Consider the following 10987-nt stretch of genomic DNA (forward strand, 5'->3'; position numbering starts at 1 on the left):
GTAGGCAGAGAGGCAGGCAGAAAGAGAGAGAGGAGGAAACAGGCTTCCCGCTGAGCAGAGAACCTGATGCGGGGCTCAATCCCAGGACCCTGAGATCATGACCTGAGCTGAAGGCATAGGCTTAACCCACTGAGCCACCCAAGCGCCCCAAAGATTATTGAATTAGAATTTGTTGCTTAGAAATCCAGTTATCGAAAGTTTATATGTAGAGGATGTCAGAATAATAAAAATAATAAAATAAAATAATAAAATAATACATAAATAAAACAAAAATAATAAAATAATTAAAAGAGAGAAGTTATATATTCCTTTACAGGTAGAAATACGTAGAAGGGAGTGAAAAGAAAGAAAAACAAACCATAGGACTAAAATAAAGAATACTGACAATACGAAAACTGTCTCTGAAAAAGTTTCAGTCTCTTATAAAGTTAAACATACATTTACAGTATGACTCCCCCTAAGTGTTTATCCTAGAGAAACAAAAACGTATGGCCATGTAAAGACCGTATACAAACGTTCACAGCAGCTTTATCTGTAATAGCCCATACTGGAGACAACCCATTCCGAACTGTGGAATACTAGTTGGTAATAAAAATACATGGTCATGGGATGCCTGAGTGGCTCAGTCGGTTAAGCATCTGCCTTCGGCTCAAGTAGTGATTCCAGGGTCCTAAGATCAAGTCCCTAATCAGGCTCCTTGCGAGGCGGGGAGCCTGCTTCTTCCTCTACCTCTGCCTGCCGCTTTCCTGTTTGTGTTCTCTCTCTCTCTGACAAACAAACAAATACATAAAATCTTTTAAAAAAACAAAACATGGTCATAAAAAGGAACGAAACTTTGATACATGCAGCAACCTGGGCAGATGAAACGCAGAGTGAAAAAGCCAGCCTCCAAGGTCACATCCAGTATGATTCTAATTGTGTAATGTTCTTACGGTGATGACAGGAGTGGTTGCTGGAGGCGGGTGGGGTGGAGGGTGTGCCTCTGAAGGACTGGTAAGGGAGCTCCTCTGGGTGATGGGATTGTTTGTATCCTGCTTGGGGTTGTAGATTCACCAGTCCAAGCGCGTGATAACATTTATAGAACCAGACACCAAACAAATAAATAAATGAGTGCTTGTCAAAACTGATGAAATCTGGATGAGGTGCACAGTTTTGTTATACCAATGTCAATTTCCTGGTTCTCAGTGTTTTCTGGTTATGTAAGATGTTAGCATTGGGGGAAACTGGGCGAAGAGGACACACAACCTTTCCATACTTTTCCTTTTTTTTTTTTTTAAGAGGCATGGGAGTGGGGGAGGAGCAGAGAGAGAGGAAGAGAGAATTGTAAGCAGGCATCCCGTTCAGTGCAGAGCCCTGTGTGGGGCTCGATCTCGTGACCCTGAGATTACCACCCGAGCCGAAATCAAGAGTTGGATGCTTAACCGACTGAGCCACCCAAGCGCCCCTCCATACTTTTTAGGCAACACCTATGTGAATCGAAAATTCTTTCAAAATGAAAAATGAAAACGTTCTCTCCAGTGTGGAGCATGGAACCCAAGGCTGGCACTGAAGGGATTGGGCCTGAAGTCACCCGGAGGCTTCTTTGTACCCACCTGCTGAGGGTGGGAGGCTGAGAACACAGTTGGTCTGGGGGATTCGTTCATTCATTCATTCATTAGTTCGTTCGTTCTGAACACCTTCTCTGTGTCAGGCTCTGTCCAGAAACAGCGCTAGACCAGACAACCAGGCTCCGTGGTTTAGGCTTCAGCGTGGGGCCTAGGCCAGACCGCCAGGTTGAAATGTGGCCCTCCCCTCACTAGCTGCGTGGCCGTCAGTGAGTTACGTAACCTCCCAGGGACCATCCAAACTCTGGGGTTTAGTTGTTGTCCTTCTGATTTGTAAAACGAAGCCACTAACCATATCCATGTCGTGGGTGGTCGTGATGAACATGGGAACTGATTCAGTTATAGGCTCTTTAGTGATATGTTTAGGGGACTTGCTATGGAGACCGTGGGGGTCACACCTTCCTTTCCGGGGAGGCCAACATCAAATACACAAGGGGAAGCACAGACATGGCATCCCCCCCCCCCCGCCACACACAAACAGGGCAACCTGATGGGACCCGGTATTCGGGGAGAGGCTCAGCAGCCTCAGGGAGCATAGGAGGTGGCCCTAAGGAGAGGACTCAGACCAGAGAGACAAAGAAAGGAGAGATTCAGAGATACTCACAGAGACTCAGAAACCCAGAGATTCTAAGGCATGCAGAAACTGAGAGATGTCCAGAGATCCAGAGTGACCAGGGATCCAGAGATGCATATAGAGACCCAGACACTGAGAGAGACCCAGAGATCCAGAGACACCTGGAGAGATCCAGAGACACCAAGAAACCCCAAGACACGGAGACACCAAGAGACCCCAAAATACCCAGAAACGCAGAGAGATTGAGAGACACAGAGATCAAGAGATTAATGGATTCAGAAACCGACAGAGACGAAGGGACGCAGAACAGGAGGGAGAGTCCCTAGGAATGAAAAGTCACACTGGCAGCCAGGGTCAAAGCCTGAGACTGGGAGCAAAGCCGAGATGGCTGCTGAGTGTCCAACAGTGAACAGTGGCACTGTGGCAACTGAGGTCCACAGACCTGGCCTCCACACCGGGCCCGCCACATTCCTTCCCTCCTTCCCTCAAACGTCAGCAGGCTGAGGCCCCAATGAGCCTCAGTTTCGCATCTGAAAAATGTCAGTGAGAACCACAAAACCGACCTCACAGCAGCAGACGTGTTGGTCATGTGACTTGAGCCCACTTAGGTTGTCACCACTGGTGGGATTTGGAGCATAAATGATTCAACTTCTTTCTGGCCTCCATTTTTATTGAATACATATTTTATTTAAAGATTAATTTATTTGAGAGAGAATGAGAGCAAGAGAGATCGGAGAGGGAGAGTCAGAGGGAGAAGCAGGCTCCCCACAGAGCAGGGAGCCAGATGTGGGGACTCAGTCCCAGGAACCCGATATCATGACCTGAGCAGAAGGCACATGCTCAACCGACTGAGCCACCCAGGTGATCGTAAATACGTATTTTAAAAGTCATCCGTTAGCACCTCTCACTCATTAGGGTGGCTACCATCAACAAAACAGAAAATAGCAATGTTGGCCATAATGCGAAGTTAGAACCCTCTGCCTCCGTTTGCGTGACTGCAAAATGGTGCCGTGACTGTGGAAAACAGTTTGATGCTTCCTCAAAGAATTAAATATAGAATTACCACCTGACCCTTCTCAGTGTACACCTCAAAAAATGAACAGCCAGGTCTCGAGAAATTTGTACACTTATGCTCATGGCTGCCTTATTCACCAGAGCCAGGATGGGGGAAACAGCCTATGTGCCCAACGGTGAATGAACGGATAAGCAAACTGCGGTCTATCCGCGGAACGGAATATTACTCAGCCTTAAAGAGGAAGGAAATCCTGACATATGCCAGGGTGCGGATGAACCCTGAAGACATGCTAAGCAAAATAAGCTGGTCACAAAAAGACAACTCCTGTGTGATTCTCCTTGTAGGAGGCCCCTAGAGTAGCTGAATTCACAGACACAGAAAGCAGCATGGTGGTTACCCTGCACTGGGGGAGGGGAAGGGGGGATGATTGTTTAATAGGTGTAGACGCCCACTTTTGCAAGATGAAGCGTTCTGGAGATGGATGATGGTCATGTTTGCAAAACAGTATGAATGTACTTAAATCTACTCAAAAATGGCTAAGATACTAAATTGTACGTGATGTGTATTTGACCACAATAAAAAAAAAATGGGGGAAAAAAGTGCCACCTGTCAAATGTGGAAAGTAATAAAGGTGCTGACTGTCCCCAAGGATTGTAGAGAGAGTAAATGACCCAGTGAGGGCGGAAAGGCTTAAGGTGTGCACCAGGCTGGGGGCGGGGTTGGGGTGGGGTGGGGTGGGGTGGGGTGGGGTGGGGTGGGAGGGGCTTGCTGGTCTTTGACAAAGGCCTCTTGTCCTACCTTGGAGTCACTGCCTAGGGTGCCCCTGCCGCTCAAGGATCTTGGAAGGGGGATGTGGACTCTGGGAATTCTCTTGCCAAAACACTCTCCTCTCTGGCTCCTAGGTTGTGAGGTTCCTGGATCTGAAACAAACACAGCCCCGGCCAACAACCCAGCCCCACCAAGGCACAACCAGTGAGTGGTGCCCAGGCCTCATTTCCGGCCCGCCCGTTGGCTCCACCTTTATGAAGAGGTGGGGAGGGGGCCGTATCGCCATTCCGGTCCTGGAGTCCCGCCATCCTGCCTTTACCCCTCTTGCAGGTGATGAACCCTTGGAGAAGCTCTTACCTTGGGAGGCCGCAGCTGGGAGGCGAATGTGGAGACCAAGTTCACTCCAAGCAGAGGTGGGTGGTGATGGCCCAAAGCCCCACCCCCTCTCCAGGAAGGGGTCTGATTGGTGGAGGGCTGCGGGGGCGGAGCAGCGCCAGGGGTTTATAAATTCCGGCAGGGGGGCTGGAGTCATGCTGTAGGTAATCCCCTAGCTCAGGTAAGGCTGTTTGGAGAAGGGTGGGTTGCTTGTGGGAGCCTAGGTGGAGGTCCCCAGGTTGGCCACAGGGTGGTGCGCGGCAACTTCTGAGCCCCGGAGTTGGGGGTCTCTCCCCGTAGCATGAAAATTTTGAGGTGACCCCACCTCACATGACTCTAAATGCAGGTATTGGTCTAATCACATCCCCCCTCTGGGCCTCACTTTCCTCTCCGTGAAGAAGGGGGTTGGTGGTCCTTCCAAGTATGCTGCTTTGGTGTGGGGTGAGGGGGGAGTTGGGGGGCCAGAGGAGCAATTAAACTCCTGGGCTTTGAGGGTCAGGCAGGCCCCATATTTAAGTGGCCATGAGACTTCCACTCTTCACTTCCATGTTTGCGAGATGGGTATTGACTTAGACCCACCTACCGGGAGGAAGAGAGAGAATGCCCTTAAAGAATTTAGCACAGCTCCAGGCACTTAGGAAGCCCTCCATAGGCCCTGTTGCTGCTCGGCTTCCTCCCTGGCCCGGCCTGGGGTGCCGGGATGGAGTGGGGGGGGGGTTGCTGCTGCTGCTACGGGCTCCAGGGACTCTGCTGCTTTTCGGGCCTCCTCACCCCACACAGGCCAGTTTCTGTCTGCTCCCAGCACCGCCCCGCCCCCCACCCGGAGTCTCCACGCCCATCTCCCCACCTCCTGGAGGTCCTCTGTCAGGCCAGCCTCATCAAACCCCTGGATTTGTGGGGGGCAAGGAGGGTAGTTGCTAAATCCGGAGGCTGCTTTCTCTGCAGGCCGTCCTGCCCCGCCCCACCTGCTCCCACCCGCTGTGAGATGAGCGACACTCAAGACTTGGCCACTTTGCCCCCGGTTGCCACCCAGGTGAAGCTTGGGGGCTGGAGCCATCCAGGTGGGGGGAGTGGGTCTGTCCATCAGCGCCCGCACCAGGAGCTCCAGGCCTTTCTCAACCTGCTGGGTGAGTTCACTTGGGGGCCAGCATGGAAGGGGCTGTGGGGCCTGGCACTGACATCAGGATGAGAGGTAGGATCTCACTCGCCCACACTCGCCTCTGAAATCTCTGTCCCTTCCCTTTGCAGGTGACCCCAGTGTGGCAAGGGGAAGGGAGGGGTCCTGGCAGAATGTGGGTTCAGCCGAGGCTTGGGCTTTGGAACCCTGAAGCCGCTCTTGTCTTGTGGGGGCCGATGGTAACCCCAGTCCACCATCTCTCTTCTCTACTGCAGAGCACAGCTTCCTCCAGGAATTCCTTTCCAAAGATCCCTGTTTCCAGATTTCAGATAAGGTGAGGTGACACCGTGGGAGTAGAGCCCCCCCCAACACACACACACTCTCCTGTTCCTTCCTGTAACCTCTCCCCCTTTCTGGGTCTGCAGTATCTTCTGGCCATGGTGCTGGTCTACTTCCGGCGCGCCAACCTGAAGCTCCACGAGTACACCCACAGCAACCTGTTCCTGGCTCTGTGAGTGGCCAGGGCGGGCAGTGGAGACGCTAGCTGGGGGTTGTGGGATTCGGGGGGGGGGCCACAGGCTTATGGCCTCTGCTCGCTGCCCACCAGGTTTCTCGCCAATGACATGGAGGAGGATGTGGAGGACCCCAAATGTGTGATTTTTCTGTGGGCCCTGGGAAAAGACTGGCATCTCCGGGTGGCGGATTTCCTGCATCAAAGGGATAAGCTGTGGGCCCGGATGGGCTTCCGGGCCATGGTGAGCCGTGAGTGCTGTGAGGAGGTGAGGCCCAACCATCGTTCTGGGGTGGGGGGCACAAGGCTGGACCTCCCACCCCCTATTTACTATGTACTCTACTCACACCAGGTCATGGCCAAGGAGCCGTCCCACTGGGCTTGGACTCGAGAGCGGCACCCCCAGCACGGTGGGGCTCAGAGGGGTCCAAAGGCCCAGGTCCTCCTTCCTGGGCCCCCCAGCCCCTCGCCACCTCCCTGTTCCCTCCATGGCCAGCCCCCTTCCCACAGCCAGTGCTGCCACCAGCCCCACCCGGTGCCTGTCTTATCCAAGTGCCCTTCCCCAAACCCTGAGTGGCATTGCCCTCCCCTCCAAGCTTGTCTCTCAGTGGCTGAAGACCCCTTGGCGGGGGGCTTCCTCATCATCCCGCCCCCCCAACTACAGCTGGAGCCGGGCACCTACACTCTCCACAGTGAGTTGGGGACAGTGGCTGGGGCTGGGCTTGGGAGCCTAGGAGGCAGGTGTGGGGCCTGATAAAATGGGAAGAAGGGACATAGGACCTGGGGTCCAGCAGGCTTGGGCCCCTGTCCCAGCCCTGCCACCTCCTAGCTGTGTGCATGTGGTAAGTTTCTTCTCTGATGAGCCTCTTCATCCTTTCTCCCCAGTCCTGCCGAAGCCTCCACCATGCCCTGGGTGCTGACATTTGCAGGGTGAAGAGTAGCCCACTTGCTTGCCCGCTGACCCAAGGCCCACTAGCTATGGGCCCCCCACCCCAGCCTTCTGTCCTATTGACATCAGGCTGGCTGAGCTGCCCAGGCCCCCTGTCACCTCCTCCCAGATGTACCCACTCTGACCCTGGCCCCTCTAATAAACTCATGTCCATAGGACACCGACTGTGCTTAGGCCCTGGCCTGGCTCCTTGACCCAGGGCAGGGGTGGGGAGGGAATGGGAGGAGAAGGGGGTCTGCCAACTTTAAGCGCCAGTGATGGAGACTCATGAGTACAGGCTCTGATAACAATTCCCTTTTCCAGTGACGACCAGTCACCCAACCTCACTTTCCCTTCTATAACATCACCTGTGCATGTTGTCTGTGAGGTTGAATGACAAGAGGTATTCTTTTTTTAAAGATTTTATTTGTCAGAGAGAGAGATAGAGCACAAGTCGGCAGAGTGGTAGGCAGAGGGAGAGCGAGAAGCAGGCTTCCCACCGAGTGAGGAGCCCCTTGTGGGGTTTGATCCCAGGATCCTGGGATCATGACCTGAGCTGAAGGCAGACGTTTAAGTGACTGGGCCATCCAGGCGTGCCTGTTGTGAGGTTTGAGCACAGTAATCCTAGAAGTATTTAGAAGTGTCTCAAGAATGAGCTCGGAGGCAAGCCCTGGGTGTCACCAGTAGAGTGAATGGCTGACTGGGGCAAGTCTGGAGGGGAGGGTGTGTTTGGGGAGCTGCTGGTCTGAAGCTGGTGAAGTCCACCAGGGTCAGCCAAGGGGATCTGCACACCATTTCCCTGCACACCGAGTGGCTCCCAGGAAGCATGGAAATGAGAAAGCTGGGAGATTGCAGGCATTAAAAACTAAGACACGGGCTACAAAGTCCTTTTCATTTGTTTCTCAGAGAGGTAATATATTCACGTATACATTTTAAATTTTGAACTAAGAGTTACCTCCTATCCCCGGTTCCCCTTCCAGAGAAAGAGTATAAGCAGACCTAACCAAATGTGGTATGATAAAAAAAAAAAAAAGTATGGATTTGGTCTTTGTCCCCTGTCCCCGGTTCCTGGCCCAGAGTTCCTAAAATCCTTACAATGTCCTGAGTCACAGGAGTGAATTTTGTTATTCACCATGAGCCCCTTTGAACCACACCTGAGTTCATGCTAATGAAGGACTCCATGTGGGACCCCTCCTTACCCCAGAAAAACCAATCAGGAGCAGGAATTTTCAGCTTCCTCACCTCCTGCAGGGAGGAGAGGGGGTCAGGAAATCGGAGCAGTTCTGGATGGGTGGACACAGGTGCTGGGACGGTGGGCTGCCTAGAGAGGGCACAGAAGTTCTGTGTCCTTCCCTGCCATCCCTTGTCCTAGGCACATCTTTTATTTGGCTGCTTCAGAGTTGTGTCTTTTAAAATAAAACTCCTAAGTAAAGTACTTTCCTGAGTTCTGTGAGTCTAATACCAAATGATCAAACCTGAGGAGGGGGTTGTGGGCACCCCAGGTTTGAAGATGGTTCCTTATCCATACGTTCCTTTTGACGGCTATATAGTATTCCTCTTCATAGCCATACCAAAATGTAGTTTGTTCCTTATCCATTGACATTTAAGTTGCTTCCAGAATTCTGCTATCCCGAGTAGTCCTACAGAGAGTCACCAAGACTTTGTAAGGACATCATTATTCAAATATGAAAAGATACCTGTAGTAGGAATTCCTAGAAGAATTGCCCCAAGGCCATGTCAAAATAGTCATTTTTACAATTTTTGCCAAAAGTCCCTTTATAGAGGCCATGCACATACCGAGCCCCACCTCCAGCAGTACATATAAAGGCTGTTTTCCAGAACATTCACCCATCAGTGACATACCAGATTTTTTTTAGGGTTTTATTTATTTGACACAGAGATAGAGTACAAGGAGGCAGAGCAGCAGGCAGAGAGAGAGGGAGAAACAGGCTCTCTGCTGAGCAGAGAGCCTGATGTGGGGCTCGATCCCAGGACCCTGACATTATGACCTGAGCCAAAGGCAACTGCTTCACCGACTGATCCACCCAGGTGCCCTGACATACCAGATTTTTTTTTTATCTTTGCCAAACTGCTAAGTGAAAAATGGTCTCTTGGTGAAGTTATAATTTGCATTTCTCCTTAGTGAGTGAGTTAAAGTTCATACGATTAAGAGCTGTTTGTCTTCTCTGTGAACAACCCTATTCTTTGTCCGTTTCTCCCATTTTTTGTTTCTGATTGACGTACAAGGGTTTGCAGGAAAAATAGCTCTTCCAGAAGTCAGTTGTAAGGTTCTTGCTGACTTTGCTGGGCAGGTTTTTTAATGTAGTAAAATAAGGTGGGGTTTTTTTTTGTGGCTTCTGGATTTTGTGTCATAGTTAAAAAGACCTTTTTCACACTGAGATGACTAAAGAATCTTTTTCCTTAGCTTAGATTTCGAGTTGGGGGAGAGGCAGGCAGAGAGAGGGGGAGAGAGAGAGAGAGAGAGGAGGAAGCAGGCTCCCTGTTGAGCAGAGAGCCCCATGAGGGGCTCCATCCCAGGACCCTGAGATCATGACCCGAGCCGAAGGCAGAGGCTTTAACCCACTGAGCCACCGAAGCACCCCTTGGCTACATTTTTATTTTTGTTTTTTATATTCAGATCTTGAGTTCATCTGGAATTTATCTAGAATTCATCTTGAGTTTATCTGGAATTTATCATATGCAAAATTCCTTCCCATTTTCCTATTGCCTTTCATTTAAACTCATCTTTTCTCAACAGACTTGAAATGCTACTTTTTTAAAAATTTTTTTATTTTTTTTTAAGATTTTATTTATTTATTTGACAGACAGAGATCACAAGTAGGCAGAGAGGCAGGCAGAGAGAGAGAGGGGAAGCAGGCTCCCTGCTGAGCAGAGAGCCCGATGATGCGGGGCTCGATCCCAGGACCCTGAGATCATGACCGGAGCTGAAGGCAGAGGCTTAACCCGCTGAGCCACCCAGGCACCCCCTCTCTGGTCTTTTATCTGCACCCCCTGCTTCCTCTCTTGCCCCCTCCAACCCATTCCCTTGCAGCCTCATTCTTCATCTGCACAAATCTGACAGCCTTCTATCCCTAGTAGAATAAGATGGAAACTCCTATGGTTCACCTAGTCCCGCTGTAACTCTCTTTCTGTGCTCAAGTTACATTATGCATATTTTAGTTTCTCCACTGTGCCAACGCAGTTCCCCAACCTGGCATCTCCCCTATCCTCTCATACCTCCCTGTGTCTGATTTATGCCCACTCCTAACCCCTGGACTAGATAGGGCTTGGTATCAATTCTTCCTAATTATGGGGATCATAATTACATGAGTGAGCCCCTCCTTCAGAGGGGGTGTGGCCACGGGTCTTCACCATCTTGGGCTCAAGTGAGCCCAGTCTGTGCACATACAGGAGATGGTGGGTGCCTATTTCATGAACAATCAAAGACAGTAGGAATGATAGTTTTGTGAAGGTGATTCTGGGGACTGTGGGATATATAGGTCGACCCACATACCTCTCCAGAGCTTCTTTCTTCTTCCAGGCCCCCTTATTCCCGGTCATCTAGTTACAAGGAACACCTGCTGTTCCCCTCATTGCCATGTCTTCTCCCAGCCTCCCGCCCTTTGCATAAGCTGTGTTCCCCTGGGACACCCTCTCCAGCAATTCATTGCCTAGTTAACTTCTACTTGTCCATCAGGACTCAACTTCCCAACCACCAAAACCAGGGGACCAGGAGAGCCCATTTCCCCAGCGGGGGCTGGTGTGTCTTAGTCATGGGTCTCCGCTGTGCAGAGAGGCTTTGGCAGGAAGGTTTAGCCAAGATTGGACACATGAATGCTGAATGGAGAAGAGCAAAGAGCCCTGGTTCCGGCCCCAGGTGAGGGGGCTCGGCAAGTTGCATCCTTCGGCCTCAGTTTTCCTCATCTGTAAAGTGAGGCTGTGAATGAGGTCGGGCTAAATCGGGGCTCTCACCCTTCTTGGGGTCATGTGTCCTAAAATCCTAGGAAAGGTATGCACTGTTTCCCCCAACAAAATGCTCGTGTATACATGCTAGGAGAGCGGCAGCAGCTGCTGGGCCCGGCCCCCGAGGTCAGC

At 51.2% G+C, this 10987-nt stretch overlaps 1 protein-coding gene across 1 annotated transcript; it reads left to right on the forward strand.

The window, feature by feature from the left end:
* Positions 1–5193: 5193 nt before the first annotated feature.
* SPDYC (speedy/RINGO cell cycle regulator family member C) lies at positions 5194–6956 on the forward strand. Its single transcript, XM_047693266.1, has 6 exons — positions 5194–5463; positions 5729–5787; positions 5879–5964; positions 6061–6232; positions 6317–6656; positions 6850–6956. The coding sequence occupies exons 1-6, from the start codon at positions 5322–5324 to the stop codon at positions 6882–6884; spliced, it is 834 nt and encodes a 277-aa protein (XP_047549222.1). The 5' UTR covers positions 5194–5321; the 3' UTR covers positions 6885–6956.
* The last annotated feature ends 4031 nt before the right edge of the window (positions 6957–10987 follow it).

Source organism: Lutra lutra, chromosome 10 (assembly GCF_902655055.1).
Source record: "Lutra lutra chromosome 10, mLutLut1.2, whole genome shotgun sequence".
NCBI classification, from domain to species: domain Eukaryota; kingdom Metazoa; phylum Chordata; class Mammalia; order Carnivora; family Mustelidae; genus Lutra; species Lutra lutra.

Bases quoted from the DNA above. Each gene is read 5' to 3' on its own strand.
- SPDYC (XM_047693266.1), top strand. From the start codon at position 5,322: ATGAGCGACACTCAAGACTTGGCCACTTTGCCCCCGGTTGCCACCCAG. The intron at 5,965-6,060 runs GTGAGTGGCCAG...GCTGCCCACCAG, and splicing joins AGCAACCTGTTCCTGGCTCT to GTTTCTCGCCAATGACATGG. The intron at 6,233-6,316 runs GTGAGGCCCAAC...TACTCACACCAG, and splicing joins GCCGTGAGTGCTGTGAGGAG to GTCATGGCCAAGGAGCCGTC.